Here is a 16,638-nt window from a genome sequence, read left to right as displayed (position 1 = left end):
CCCCCATTCTTCTGCATAACTTGCCTGGGAAAGCCCTTGCACAGACCCTCATGCAGGGTTTAGCATCTGCAGCCCTGCATCAGGGCACTCGGGAGAAGGAACATCCTCCTTTATCTTCCAAACAAGGTGTCAAAACCAGTCAGAAATGTAGAATCAAGGCCCGTGGTTTCCCAAAAAAGATGCTTGAGCCATTTCCACATACTCTTGTCTTCTTCCAGTGCTTCCCTGATCTGAGTTGTCTAGTACTGACAACCAATGTGACCCCATTCCTTACCCCATTCCTCATGTCCTCCAGGCCACTATTTCTGTTCCACTTGGAAAACCTCCATTAAAAGGCTTTATACGAGCAACCACAGTGGAAGTCAGAGCAAACAATTAAAGATCTTTAACAGTTTGTCCTGAATTGTTCTACAGCTAAACTCTGCACTGCCACTGCTTTTCTTCTTTTCTTAAAAAAAAGACAAACAAAAAAAGAGAATCCACAGACGAGCCAAATTTTTATGTTGTCTGTCATATTACATTTCCAATAAGATATCTCTGTGTATGTCTTTGTTTTGTTTCTAAAGCTCTTACAAATACAGAAGTCCAATTGACATTCATTTAACGTATATTATGTCTTATGACCAGAAAAATTCTAAGGCACTTGTGTTAAATCTATTTTGCAGGATTCATGTTTCCCTTTGATAATATGCTGTGGTGTTTGAAACCAAAGTCATTATTTTGATTTTAGGTATTAATGTCGGGCCGGTAGTGGCTGGAGTCATTGGAGCCAGAAGACCACAGTATGATATCTGGGGGAACACTGTAAATGTTGCCAGCCGGATGGATAGTACTGGAGTGCAGGGGAAAATTCAGGTGAGTGCATTCTGAGACATTTTAGCAAACTTTACATACCTCCTGTTTTATATGTGGTTACATTTTCAAGACCACTTAGAAAATGCAACCTCACTTGATCTTGTGGTTCTTATGAAAAGGGCAACATTCTCCGGATGACTCAAGCATCAGAGGTATAGTTGTTTTCCATTATATATGCTTCACTACTTGGAGGCAACGAAATCCTCAAATGAATAATTTCCCATCAGAAGAGACAGAGTCCTCCGCTGCATTGTACACAGTTGGAGGCAAGCCTGGGAATGCCAACACTGCATGGGCCAGTCCTTGTGCTGTAGGAATTTTGCCTGAATAAGGACTACAAGGAAAGGATCTATGTCCATTTGCATCCTGCTGCATTTTATGTAGCTTTAAAAATTCCTTGGATACTTTGGATCAGAGAAGCTACACAGACAGAGAACATTGTTGTTCTACTAGAGCTTGCTAGAAGCTATGCTGCACCTCTCAAAATCTCAATGTACTCTTGCAGTCTTGTATCCAAAATACCTGTCTAGTCTCCAGGGATCAAAAGTTCTTCTGGAGTAAATTAACGTCACTGGAACTGATCCAGCTTACAACAGTGGACAATTTGGTTACACATTTCTGTTGGACGGAGCTTAATCTGGCTGTGTAATTATTCAGCTCAAAACCGGTTCTGCTTCTCAGATTCCAGTTTGGTCAGTGATTTTTAATTCCTTAAGAAAATTCTAAGTGAGCCCGAGAACAGCAGTAAGTGCTAATTCATTCTGCTTAGGCATATTTCATGACAGAGAAGTAAAGTGGGGAGGGGTGGGCAGTTCTAGGATTAACCTTATACGAATAGGAAAAACTAATAGTTCTTTTTTTTCTGTCTTCAGGTGACAGAAGAAGTTCAACGTATATTAAAAAGGTGCAGTTATGAATTCGTGTGCAGGGGTAAAGTCAGTGTAAAGGGAAAAGGCGAAATGTTGACCTATTTCCTGGAAGGAAAGGCCGATGGAAATAATTCACAAACACGGTCTTTAAACTTAGAGCGAAAAATGTACCCTTACGGGAGAGCAAACATTCAAACAAAACTGGGCACCAGCTGCCTGTCGGTATCCTCAGCTGCTAGCTTTACTGCAAAAGCTGGGCTTGGAGCAGGTCAAGCGTCTGCCACTCACACAAATCAAACACTGCATTATCTTCCTTCTGTGCCAGCTGTGAAGGAGGCATAGAGCAAAGGAGATTTGGTTGTGCCATTTGCAGTGAACTTGGAGAGCAATGGTTGCCTGGATTTTTACCAAGAGATCAGAGGTCATAGGCCATGGCATTAACCAAGGACCACTACAACCCAACCAAAGAGAATTTGGGGACTGTGTAATGAACTCTTGGGATGGAACATATAAGGGCTAGCAATTCTGTTAGGAAAAGTCAAAACCTGATTTTCTGGAAATGAGGAATATTTTCTTGGCATTTTTAAAGGGTAAATGAAAAAAAAATGAGATAAACGTGCAAGCAATTATTTATGTGTGTGTGTATATATATGTTTTAATCTATATATGCACATATACAAACAGTCCTGTGTAGACTTAATAGAGATAAACATAAAAATATGTATTTATTTACACATCCACCTGCAATGACGTAGCAAAGAGATTTCTCTTTCTGTCATAACCAGCATTGTTGGGTCTGGGATTAGCAAAGCTGCATTTAACCGTGGAGTGTGGGGCAGCTGGAGACTCTCCAGGGCTACAGCAAGAGTTAGAGAAGCTGTGCTCCCCGTGCATGAGTTAAAGCAATGAGAACAGTGTTCATTGTGCTGTCAATGGCAGATTAACGAAGGCTGGATTCAGCTCATTGCTAAATCCTATGTATGTTTTTAAATTCTCCTTGCATGCTCCAAAAGCTTCCAAAAAATTCCAATTTAAACCCTAACACTAGGTTGTGAAGTAGATAAACCACAGAGCTTAAAGGTTTGGCAGAAGAACAATATATATTGTTTCCATTAAAAAAAAAGGGTAGTAGAGTTTAGAAGTTGCTGCCTCTTCACAAGTCATTTGACTCTGTGCAAGACAGAGGAGCACCCTGTAAGCACAGCAATATGCTTATGCAATATAGAAACATTCCTTTATGTACAGTGCTGATTTTATTGAAGAGCAGAAGAATGGTATTATTTCAGGCTTTTAAAACAGCACAGGTCCTGTGGCTCAGTTCCAGGATTTAGCTTTACCTTTCTGAACAGCTCAAAGAATAGTCCTGCACTGGTGACAAACATGTTGTTGCTAGCTTTGTGACATTTGTATGTTTGCCAACATAGTCTTATGTCTTAACTGATTTTTAAATTTATGCCACAGTTTTATTATATCTTGATTCTACCCAGGCTCACTCTTCAAAGCTGTACAATTATAGAAAGCTATAATTCTGAGAAACAAGCACAGTCAAACTTTGCCCAAATGAGGAGCACACTGGTAAACATGCCAGGAGAGTGAGGCCTGCTCTTAATCTGCATAAAAGGGAACATATTTTGACTGCTTTTTCCTTTAATGCAGCCCACATCCTATTGTTCATGGTTTCATCTTGAAACGCTGATCTGGATGTGCAATGTGGAGTGCAGCTCCGTACTCAAGGTGGGGGCAGTTGGAGGTCATCCCACTGAGTGACATGTGCTCCATGGATAGGTGTCATACTGTCCTGATGGGGATGCACAAGCTAAACAGCCTCACTGTTTTCCAAAAGAGAAGCAAAACTTTATGTTGTCTAAAAACATGCAAAATTTCCTTTTAACTCACCTAACCGCTCCAAAAAAAAAAAAAAAAAAGCAAACAAAAAAACAAAAAACAAACCTGAAAAACCCACCGAAGACTGCAGAAGTTGCCCAGATTGTACAGTAGAAAACTTGCATGTACTAGATGTCACATTTCCCTTTGGTAGGCCTATTTTATTACTGATGACAGTGGAAAGAAGATTCTGAGCAATTCTCCTGCAATTGGCATTTGCTTTGGAGCAGTCACTGTTTGTGTTAAAAGTATACGGACAAATACTGTGTCAACAGATGTAAATGGTTAAAGAAATGCTGCAGGAGTTTCTGTTCTCCATGTAGCCATATCAGGCTGCTGTGGGACTCCAGTGGTTTTCAGCAGGGTTTTTAATTAATTTTTATGTACCCTGTCAGCTAGGTGCTTCATTACAAAGCTAGCAAAATTAGTGTTATGATTAAAGTGACTATAGAAAACTGAGAATTGCTTCCTAACTGCACTAGGTGTATGCACGCTGGCTGATCTGTGGAAAATCACTGCATTTCTTTATCTCCCTAACAGCTATCCACTTCACAGGTATTCTTCTAGAATAATTTAATTCTGGTTTTGAGGCATTCAAAGCCATTTAAATAAATACATGTAGAGAATACAGATTTAAAAGAACAAGTATTTACATAATTAAACTGAATAAGTGGTATCCATATAAAGCACATTGCATATTTATGTTTTCTAATTGGTTTGTAACAACTAAATCATCACATGGGTAAGCTAAATATTTAACCAAAATGGAAAGCATTATGTGCAATAGCATTAAGCACTCAGTTCCACTCACAAAGAGCCCAAGTTACACAATTCTTGAATCAGTGAATTTGGTGTAATTTCATCAATAATAATAAAACATTATTTTTACGTGTACTGTTACCAAAAGCATCTTCAGATCCTGGCAGTAAATCTGGTAGTACGTGAACACATAGACAAAATACAACCATTGACCTACAACCAAATACAATTGAAATACAACCAAAAGCCTACAATGAAATTATTTCGTTGTTACTTTTTTAATAGGTCCAAAATATAGGCATATTGCCATTGTTTCTTTTATCACTAAATGGACAGCGAGCAGAAATGAATTGTCCCCTGTGCTAATATTTTCAGGACTGTTCTCATTCCTAGACTCATTCCCAGACTAGCTAGTCCTGGAGTAATGTCAGTGGAAGATCATGTAGCAAGGTAAATTTGGATTATTCATTTTAATATTTTAAAATATTAGCAGGTGCTAGTAGAATTACTCCAAAGTTTTTCTAAGCCTGATCCTCCTCTCCAACAGTCAAATGAGGCACGTTACTTTTGTAAGAACGTTTTCCATGTTGAATGGAAAGGACCAGACAGGTGCAGTCCATCATCAGCTTCTCATTCAGCCCTTTTGCAGGAGGTCAGTCCAGTGTGTGTGTGCTAGCTTAAAGCATCAGTGAGCATGTATTTGGAGTCAGTTTCCAGACTTCATTCGAGTCCTACCATTAACATTTTTTGTATTTTTTTTGTGGTTCTTGTTGCTGGTTTTACTATGGGGAAAACTATATTTTTCTATGTAGTCCTGGACTGAGCAGTACAGAATCATGAAAAATGTTCAGCCAAGGCACAAATTAGTAAAAAGCTATGTGAAAATGATAGGCAAGGCAGTGTTCAGTAGCCATTCCAACAGGGAAAACTAAATGCCTGTTGAAATCATGATATAATGAAGCTGTGCTCTTGCCTTTATGCTTTCCATCCCTATTCATATAATTTTTCCCCATTTTCCTTTTCTGTGTACAGTTGTTTTATTTTAGCTCCCGTGTGATAGCTTTAAATGACAGGTTTATTCTCTCTGCTCTTCTGTGTTCCTTGATACGTTCCGTAAGTTTAACACATGGAAAGAGGTAGTAGTAATACTTCCGATAACCCCAAAAATGCACATTTTCTGCCAAATTAGAGAAGCTTGTCATCAATTTTTTATTGGCAATTGACTGAAGATAATATGTGGCCCACTCCAATATCCCTGAAAATCATCAGAAGGATTTCCTTGGATTTCTGTGGCATTTGGGATGTGTCCACCTTAATGCATGCAGTTGTATTTCCTATCTTGCATTTATTAATTTTCTGGTTAAGCTCTGTAACTTTTGCCTGAGCCCGAGCAAGGAGTCAGTTCTGCCCCGCAGTACCCAAAAGTCCCTCACGTTTAACCGAGGACAGTAACTTGTTGCGTTGTGGGCAGAATAGCCCACTGTTCTGTGCAGCTGTTAGCTTGAAACAATTAATAGATACGAGCCCTACAACAAAGTGATGCCATTTTGGCATGTCAATTTATGTCAATAGCAAGCACAATATTTCACATCAGTTTGCACGTTTTCTCTTTCAGATAATAGTAATAATCGAAGTCTTTCATTCTTTATATAAGGAGATAAGTATCAGAGATCTTCAGACTTCACTGTCTTGGGAGCTAATTTCAAAGTGTTCCTATGCTACCTTAATCTTTAAATGATTTTTTAATTATTATTCTCTGCTGAGATTACAAACTGGCATTCAGTTGAATTACTGGCTAGATATTTCCAAACATTGTCCATTTGCATTGACTAGAAAGCTATTTTATCCAGCCTGTAAAATGCGTTGTTTTTTGTAGCTGCTTCCTGCTGTGGCAAGTCGCACTCTGAAGTCTTCACTAAAACACACACAAATTCTCCCTTGCTTTTCTCTAGGTGAGACTGAAAGCCAAAAGCTTCAGCTCGTTAGGGCTGACTCTGCATCCCTTATGTACCCACAAGGCCTACAGAAATCACCAGGAATTTAGCATGCTTATGAAGGTCAGGAGTTGAGCTTCTGTAGGCCAAGGTCTGCTTTGGGTTACAGCGATGTCTCACGTCGGTACTGAACTGAATATTTTACAATACTGTAACCGAGAGTAGGTCATGCGCCTAAATCTCTTTCACACTTTTGCCTATAATTTATCTGTAAGGCAAAAGAAAGTACTTGGGAGTCACTGTTTGAAGGGAAACAGTATATGACCTGTGCCATTTCAGTGCTTTGAGGACTCTGAACACATTAATAAGTAGTGTGAATCATTTTCATGTGTTGAATTCCTGCTTGTAGCAGAAACAAAGCATTTTCTTTACATCAGCAAGTCCAGATTCTGTATGTGTTCTGCCCAGGCAGGAGGACTATTTAGCCATAATGTTCTTTCAAGTTAGAGTTTTGTATTACAGTGAAAACCAACATTTTTTAATTTGTGATAAACCTGTATTATAATGCCTTATTTATTTTTAATCTTGTACAGTGTTACAAAACAACAGAAAACATTGGCCTTTCATGTATTATTCACTTTAAAAGGTGTATTGTATTATGAAATTTTGTAAATAGTTTTAGCTCAGACAGTTAATTGCATGTACACTTGTATAAAAAGAGGCAAAAAGGCACACTTTTAACAAATGTTAACGATTTTTGTAAGAGACATTTTACATGTGCATGGAGATTATAAATCTGTTGGAAATGGACGTCCTTTTGCTTTTCCTTGCAATCTATTGCATGCCACTCATGCCTGACTTCAGTAAAACAAAACAAACCAGTAAGTTTTCCTAAATGTTTTTGACATATCACTTCTGGCACAGAGTTAAATCCACTAGTTGCATGTGCGTTCAGCAAAGCAAAATCAAAATGCAAACAGCAAATAAAGAAGAAAAACAATTTAATGATCGTGATCTGCCAACCTCAGTGTTCCAAGATCCATAATACAGTATATGAAAAGTGTTATCAACATCTATGCTGTCTTCATAAGGTACCTTCTGGTCATTAGAAGCAATAAACTCTACTTACTGTAATATAAAAAGCGAGCAGATATTCTAGTTCGTAATGGTGTAATATCTGACATTCAGTGGGTATTCTCTGATACTGCATTTGATGTAGTATTGTCATCAAGAAGGACCAAGTGTCAAATCCATCATTGCTGTATGCAGGTGCAACACTATGGAAGGTAAAGGAGGTGAATTTGGCCCATTGACGTTACCCAGAGTATATTTCTAATGTGGTAATAAGTTATTGTATGTGAAAAGTACACAATGCGAATAGATTGTTTTCCTAGATACATACATATGTATATATATATGTATGTATATATATCAAAATTAATTTTGTTGCCTTATTTTTCTTAGCTTTTTTGACTCGTTTTCCAAATTTTCTCTTGCTAAGCAGAAAGTATTTAACAGAACTATTAGGAGAAGGTTCACTGGGTTCTCTGGCTTTGAACCATCTAGGTTCTGTGCTGATGCTAGTCCTGCTCCCACTAAATCCGTGCTTACAGGGATGCCTCCCTTAGGCATCACAGCCTAACTCACAGCTTGACGCCCATGTCAGGTACTGACATAGGACTAAGAAATCACTATTCAGTCCTCTAGCTGATTTTTCCCATACTGCTGCTGAACAAAACTTTAAATTCTGGAGGTATTTTGCATGTGTCATTTTTAAAGTTGTCATATCTGTGTCACTACAGCTCGGGACTACTTCTCAAATTACTTATATAATGGCTGTATGATAAATGAGGAGGATTGTAGGAGCATAACACTGAGGTTGGTTACAGAGGAAAAAGGGTATGGACTGTGAATACTTTCTACTATGGATTAACAAGGACTCCTTGTATTTTACAGATTTGAGCTAGTTTTATAATAGGACTTAAAATCCATTAATTTGTTTGTTTAATCAGGTGACTGTGGGGTACAGCAAGTAGTTCTGTCATCATAAGCTAAGATGTAGATTCATACAACATATCCCAGTTGCCTGCATACAAGAACCACTACCTTGTACTGATGATTGGCTTCATACAGCAGTCGAGGGTTTCTAACAGTTCTATGTTAATAACTTCTAAACTAAGTTGTCTCAAATTCAGTGGGTTTTACATCTCAGTGTGGCATAATTGTTGTGACTAATGACAATCTGGACCCTGCTTCTCTACCCCAACCCTGTTTATGATTGATTTTTTCCAGAACTCTGTATAGGCTTTTTTTAGCTCTTCATTCCTTTTAATCCCATCTCTTACTGAGTTTTCAGGCCCTATCTAAATCATGAATAAATATGTAAATGTAAATAAATGGAAAAAAGTACACATAAGGGGGGGCTGCCTGTTGCTTTTTAATTACTCTTCAAAATGTCACACTGCTTGGGTGGCCTGGTGTGACTTATAATCTGATCAGTGCAAGGACAAAAACAGGAAAAGAAGGAGAAAAAAAAGCACAAAGTTAGCAGGAGTACAAAATAACAAAAAGAAAAGAAGCCTGTGAGATAACAATTGCTGAAAGGAAAAGATGAAAAGCCAGTACTCCTGAAGTCAGTGGTAAAGCTCTCAGTGACATGGGACAGTTCTTGAGTATCTGAGCTGGCAGAGTACTCAACCAGATTCCTAGTGCAACAAAAATAAGGCTTGTGTTTAACTGCACAGATCCATTTCTGAATTTTCATGTCTGTTCACATTCACAAGAGTGTTCAAGATCTTTTGATGAACTGCTTTCAGAATTTCAGAAGGAATTATTAGAAATGGTTGGGGGTTGTCACCTTTAACGCCTATTTTCTGATCATGAGGAAGCACCTTGAAATTTGAATTAGCATTGGTTAATGTACATAGCCTATGTGCTGAAAGGACTTGGTTTTGCTTGTGCCTTACTACATGCTGGAGGATCTGCTTCTTTATATTAGGATCCCCGTTTTATGCCTTCTGTGGCATCAGACATGCATAAAACTGCATAAAACTGCAGGAACAAAGAGCGTTGCATCACTGTGAAGCTTTTTTAGTACTTCCTTTCCTACTTTGGTTTACTACCAGCACAGCTATGTGGGTGCAAGGAGTGCTCCAAGTGTTTACGGAGGGAGACCATACACAGATATATGTGGGTCCAAGATAAGAACAGATTTCCTAGAAAGCTCAGCACACACAGTTCTGCAGAAAATCTGTCCAGATAGTTTGGAGCTCCTTTGAAAAAAGCTGGCTGCCCTCCTCTTCAGAACAGGCTTACACAACACATTGATTAAAAACATCCAGAACACTTACCTACAGCATCTAACTGCACTGCCACGTTTGCTAGACGTAGGTTAGCCTGCTGGTGGTAAAACAGCTAACAGTTCTCGCGGGCAAGGCTAAGGTGTGCTTTAATTACTGCCGTTGCGCACACTATCGTGTCTTACTTTCAAGTGCCTGATCTGCTGCTTTGATCCTATATCTGTCAATGGTGGCATCAGTTATGAAAAATTTGAGCTGGCACATTGAAGTTATTTAGGTGATTTCTAATGTCTTTTACTCCTTAGTGCGCATGGGTGCAAAGGTTGTCTGTTCTTACATTTCAAATGCCATTCAAGCGATATATCAAGAATTTTCAATGAAATGTAGATGAAAATTAATTACCTGTGCCATTGCAAAATTACTTCAAGATAATTACATTTTTAAATGGTTACCGTAGAAATCCTTCTTCACTTAGAATTCCTGCACTTTTTACAGTAACTTTACTAAGGTTCAATTAAGAAAAAAAGACGCGATCGTGTAACTTGCTCCCGTTTACAAGTACAATTGTCTGCACAAATTTGGACTTAGACAAAGCAAATGGTGAGTTTCCTTTCTGCATCCAAGCAGCTGGTTATTACACAGAGGTAGCTTTGGAAAATGTTACAGAATACAGTAAGAATGAAAGTAATGCTTTCAGAGTTACTGGTCCAAAAACCAGAGCCCAAGATCAGTTACCATTTCTAGCATAATTTAACCCAATAGAGAGAACTCTAGAGCAGTGATATTATTTTCAGTGAAATTCTGACAGGAGTTAACCTCTTTTTGGAGGTTCTTTTTCCATAATATACTTGTGCGTAGATTTGTCGGTGTGCAAATCATCGGTTTTTATACAGAATGTGGATAATGGTGCAAAACAGTAGTAATACCCACATTCCACAGTTTCAAGCAGATCCAGCCAAATTTGACCCATCTCTTAAAATCCCTGCCACTAAAACTTGTGCTGCAACTCACATCTGTCTGGATTTTATCCTGCTAATTAGTCCTTGTACTTTCTGCTGTCAGGAGGTTAATTTTTGCCCTTCTGGTATATGTCCATAGGTTCTGCTTGGAAATGAGATGCAATTCCTTCTTTTTATAATGAAATGTTCAGCAGCATAAGGCAGGAAGCGAAAAAACACATGAAGCCTGTGTTCTACAATCAAAATTGGTCTGCCTACACATGATGGCACAGTGTCCATTGTAGGCTAACCCATAATTTTAAGCATCCTAGAAATATTTAAATGTAATAAACACCATAGCACTAAGAGGAAAAGGAGCTAAGCATGTCTGCCTGCCTCTTTACACCACATAGTTCTTCTTTGGATGTAAAAATGTGACCTGCAGCTCTTAAAACATTGCTTCTTAAGAAACTGGTGCCCCTGCTGCCCTTAACTCGCCTTCAGTTGTTCAGTGCCATCACATTTTTGTTGCAGGCCATTACTGTCCACGCAGGCCTGCTTACCATCTCCCTCCGTAGGTCCTCCATCACATGGGTTTCAAACGTCTTCTTTTTCAAAAAGAAAATATGTTTTCAAAAATCAGATTTTTCATGTAATAGGTGTTTAGGGGAAAAGAAATAGCTTTGACGTAATCTGGTTAGGAAGCAGTACATGTGACAGCAAACCTGAAAGGGTGAATAAACGTACCCTGTGGTGGGAGTGCAGGCACCAGCAGCTGGCAGCAAGCTGGGCAGCGAGGCTTAACCCTGCCAGCTGCAGGCAGAGCAGCGTCGCTGCTCGTGCCCCCAAAGAAGAGGCACAGATAAGCAAGAGTGGGGTAGCCTAATTTGTGTTCCCTAGCAGTTCACTAAAATACATGCAAACCCATTTCAAGGGCAGTCATGTTGTCTGCGTCTGGATGCTACTCTTTACTAAAAAATAAGAGCAAGGAAAGATACAGTCTTGGGGTTTTATAAGGCTGGTTGAATTCAAGTATTCAGTAAGAAGACCGTGCAAGAGGAATCTTATCAGCTGCTTAACCTGCAGATTTTGCAGCAAATTCTGCATTGCTTCCGAACTAACTTGAATATTCCGCTTAGACTTTGAAAAAAAAAATTATTTGCATCCAGTAGAGACATTCCCTTCCTCAAAGGGCAAACCAAATGTATTCTTCTCTCTATTTAATTGGCATACAAATTTTCAGAAGATCTTTTAGTCTCATTTACAGCCCAGTAAAGTTAATGGAAATATTACCTTCAATGATTGTTGAATTGTTAGATCAGGCCTTATTCTAAGGTCCGTTCATCTCCCACTGATGTCAAATGGGGTGTTGCCAGTGACTTCAAAGGGACCAGGAGGAGGACTACTGTATCACAATAGAAACATCTACATAGGTAAATAAAATTAATAGTCCTAACTTTAAGGAATGAACTAGTAAGTCAAGATGTCATTTTTCCAACTATTGTAGCCCACTGAACCTATAAATAATTTTTATATCTATATAGGTATACATTATATATATATATGTATGTATATACATAGTACAATACAATAACTTAACACTGGGTAACTTCTAATGATAGATTTGCATTAATAATACGGGTCTATTTTTATGTAAATAGAATATTGTAGAGTATCTTCCAGTCTTTTTCAGGATTGTTAAATTGAGAAGAGCAATTGAATATTTGTCCTATTTTTATGTTGAAAAGTGAATGGACTGAAATGTTAAATGTGAATGTAAATTTCTATTGCAACTTTTATACTGAGTGTTTGCACTATTATAATTTCTGGAATCTAATTAAAAATAAAGGAAAAAATTTGCTTGAATAAACAGCTGTTTGGGATTGTTGTTTTGGTTTTGTTTGTTTTGTTATTTTTTTTTTAAATCAAGTTGCATTCCTTATTCTATACCAAGCTGCCCTTCAGAGGGTCCAACTACAGCTTCTCAGTTTTCAGGCTAAGAACATGCATCTAGAAATCCTGCAATTTTACTTTCACGATTGCTTTGAATTAAAGAACCTTATGGGAACAATTCAGCTTCCTTGTGAGTCTTGTTGACTTTCTGCATTGACCACAGTGGAAACCAGCTTGGGCCAAGTGCTCCGTCCATTGTGCAAGCAGAGGAAAGTAAACATGTGCAAATACTGGCAAAATACCGGTCACATAGACCAGATGATGGGGAGGGGAAGCTCATCTCTCCCTTTCCACGAGCCAGAAATAATTGGCCAGCTTGGGCCAAGTGTAGATTGTGTAGGCAGTTTCTATTGTGCAAGATACAGAACGAACGTAAGGGCAAAATTGCATAGGTTAACTTAAAATTGATTTGAAAACTGATAAAGATATATCAGGTAACATGTCTTTCAAGAGGCTCTGTAAGCTTGGGCACAGTACCAAAGTAATTTGATTGTACCGCTTCCAAATCACAGCAGACTCCCATCTGGCCAGCTCAGAGCAAAAGCAGAGGCACTCAGGTCCGTCACGCTTGTCCATGCAGATATGCCCTGAGATAACTTGGAAATGCAGAGTCCCTTGTGATGGAAAACAGCCTGGGCTCAGATGCAAGGGTTTTGATTCCAAATGCTAGACTAAGGCTCCCCAGCTGTTTCTCTTGCAGGTTAGAGAGCACAGTGTGAGTTGTACAGAATTACTGTGATGACAGTGAGTGTGATGGAACTGTTCTTGGTTTGCCCTTACACCAGCGAGAAGAAGTGTTTGGGGCCTTAGGTAGTCATTTTTCGTTTTCTCCTTCCTCTCTGAAAAACAGCATCCCAGATCTTCATAAGTGTCAATCAGAATAACTCCGTTAAAGTCAAAAGGACATAAATAAACGGCAAATCTGGCCTTCATCTTTCATTGGACCTATTCTGCCACATTGGTATTTTAAATCTTTCTCTTAATAATAAAATGTGCAACCCTCCTGTGTTGTTTTGGGGGATTTTATGTACATAAATACACACAGAGCTATATATACTTGTATATAAAATATGTACATACACACGCATATGTTAATGAGATAGTGTACGTTCTGGATTAATGACCCAGGTCAAGTACTTGGAAACATTTTTCTGCCATGCCCCATTACACAGCTGAATCACTTCAGAGACATAATCACACAGTATGAGAATTCATTTTGCTTAAAGAATGAGGTAGTATCAGTGGTGGGTTGCTTATATCCTCTGGTAACATTTTTGGAGAAGAACAGTCTCTCTTGAATTTCTCATTCAGGGACTGCATTTCTATAGCATAAACCACCCAGGACTGGAACTGGTGTTCTTGTCCAAAAATGTTACCAGAGGATATTGTCAATTTGAAATAGGGGGAAGGGAAGAACGGAAAATGAGAACATTGTGTACGTCGTCCAGGCATTATTGGTGTATTGCCATCACATCTATGTCAAAGCCTTCCAGTTTTGCAGCCATTCCCTAGGGCAGTGGGTCACCTAATGCACTGTTCCTGCTGGCGGAACATGATGTTCGATGGAAGGAAACATTTATACAGGTACCAGTCATGGACCATATTCTCGTTTGGGCTGTTCTGATGGAAAAAAACCGTAGCTGGAAAGTGAGCCATGTTGTTGAAACTGTCTATGACGATTCTGGCTCTCACTAAACGCACTAAACTATGGAGAGAGCATTTGAGGATGGGGAGCTTGAGGTATAGCCAGGCTACTTAGGAGTCCTGATCTGATCCTAAACATCCAGTCCTGTGCAGATTATTTCTGCTATCAATTGCAGCAGTAGTTTGTGTAGGTTTTCAGGCTCAAGGCTCAGAGAATAGAAACTGGTTTTTAATACTACATTATATGAACCTCCCAGGCTTATACTGTTCCTATACTTATAACCAGACACTGGTCCACTATTATTAGATTTAGCCATAGTGAGCTAGCAATGAAGAAGTAGAAGGAGCTAGTGAGGAAGAAATAGTCATGATTATCACGAATGTTTACCTTTCCATTTAGCAGGCCTAGTCTGAAGTTGCCAATGAGGGCTTTCATAGAGACAATGTAACATATCAATTACTACACCACCACAGATGAAGCAGATGAGCTTCCCTATTGCAAATGCTCTGCTTCGCTAAATCAGTGGGATTCCGATGACTTCATTAGCATTCCCTCATCTCAGACCACCTGGGGATTTGTCTGTGTGATTCTAATACGGCAAGAAAAAGCCATTGATATTCATCTGGCCTGACCTCCTGCACAGGACTACACTCAGTCTGGCCTCGCTACTGCACTGCACAAACACAGCATTTTTTGTTTATTATTAGATGTAATAAAGTAAAGCCAATCCATCATTTTCTGGTCGCTGAGAGATTTGAAGTTAGACATTTGTTTGGCATTGGCCAAACTGTGCTCATACTGTTGCCAAAGGTCATGAAAGCACCACCGACTGTTTTCGCCCAAACTCTATAGTTACTTTGTATGTTTATTGAACTTTGGCAATAATATGTGCTCCTCAGCAGCACTGCCAACATAATTAGAAAGGAGCAGTCATATCAGAAAACACACAGCAAGTTACTGAGGAAAGGTCCCAGTTGAATATTAACTCAGATTGACTTCTGGGGTGTAGAAACACGTAGAAAGTGTATAGGACACTGTCTAGTGAATAAACAACATGCAGCTAGAACACATTGTGGCACTCCGGTAAGACTGAAGTGGATAAGCATATAATGAAGAGGAGTCATTGACGTAATTACAAAGGCAGGTGGTGGCACATTGATTTTACCAAGGTCAATGACCTCTGCTGCTATTAAAGTGTACCTAGTTTCTTACTACTAAGGTAATTAGACTTTTTGAAGTCGAATATTGATCCACCAGACCTTTGGATAAAAAAGATACTTTCCTCAATTTGGCATTCCCTGCAATGGTTTTAGAGTGGCTACTTGTATATTATAACCTTGTTTAACAAGAGAGGCAATAATTTTTAATGCCTTAAGTTTTATAATTGATCTTAAGATAGTAGCATCTTTAAATATGTACAGCCTAATCCTCCTCTCACATAGACACCAAGGACTGCATCTGAGGGCAGAGCTGGTCCATGCTGAGGGAGAACGTGGCACTGAACTTGTCCAAAAGGGATAAAGGTGTGTTCCTTAAGGCTTTTGTTTACTCAGTCCTAATATTATATTAAAGCAGAAAAAAAATTGGCTGTCAGAATACTACTTTCAATTCCCTGCAATTGGTGGACCTAGGTGAAAATTTTATAACATCAACATCTAAATCAAAAACATTTAAGAATATTTGCAATGGTTCAGAGACAGAGAGCCAAGTCTCATTGTTCCTCAGACTGAAATGAATCATATGCGAGGTGATTTAGACATTTAGACGTTGACTTTCTGAGCAGCTGTGAAACCCAAGATTGTGGTTTAGAGTGCGCAAAATCAGATTTGTTGTCCAGCTAGACAGATCCAGTCATAGCAGAGGTACGCTACTGAAAATCTGTAGAAATATATAACATGAAGCACGTCATGACTGTATTGCAAGTACAGAGCCATTTTTTTCTGATACTTTATGAAACCCCCAAACCATCTCTCCAGGATTCTCTAAAGCCTTCCTCTCAGGCTGCTTATGAGATGCTCCTATGACAGGAAGTTGGAGTGGGAATTATACCACACTTAGGTCTGTTCCTGGACACTGTAAGCAGATATTGACCTTGCCTCTGGCCAGAAAAAAGGTCATTGCCACACTGAAAAATGGGATATTCCAACAGTTGCAAAGGTACCACTTCCACACTACTGCCATAAATAATGCCATGTTTTTCTCCAGTGATCATACCATCATAATTCAGCAGAATTCTACCGACTATAAGGAAAGTCTTCCAAAAGGTGAAAACTTGAAAGTTGCTGGGGAGCAAGTTCATAAATGTACATAAGTGCTTTTCAGGCACTGAAAAGCTTGTTTAACAGACCACAAAGCATTCATGTAGCCCTTGGTTTCTGAAGGTTCCAGCAAAGGTTTTGCTGGTGAAAGACCTGGAAGACCTGTCCTCTGAGGAGCGGCGGAGGACACGGGGTTTGGCTAGTTTGGAGAGAAGGAGGCTGAGGGGCGACCTCATGGCTCTCG

At 39.1% G+C, this 16,638-nt stretch overlaps 1 protein-coding gene across 1 annotated transcript in view; it reads left to right on the top strand.

The window, feature by feature from the left end:
• ADCY1 (adenylate cyclase 1) overlaps positions 1–3,808 on the top strand; it is a gene marked incomplete at its 5' end in the record, with an annotated part of 160,895 nt that extends 157,087 nt beyond the window's left edge. Inside the window, 2 exons of the mRNA XM_082310612.1 lie at positions 731–855; positions 1,728–3,808. Of these exons, the coding sequence (XP_082166738.1) occupies positions 731–855; positions 1,728–2,066 (464 nt within the window). The 3' untranslated portion in view covers positions 2,067–3,808. The remainder of the gene's footprint in view (positions 1–730; positions 856–1,727) is intronic.
• Positions 3,809–16,638: the final 12,830 nt, after the last annotated feature.

The sequence above is a fragment of the Platalea leucorodia genome (genome assembly GCF_965183815.1).
Source record: "Platalea leucorodia genome assembly, chromosome: 1".
NCBI lineage: Eukaryota > Metazoa > Chordata > Aves > Pelecaniformes > Threskiornithidae > Platalea > Platalea leucorodia.
Note: the sequence above shows the minus strand (reverse complement) of the source record. Positions and strands in the feature narration are given on the sequence as shown.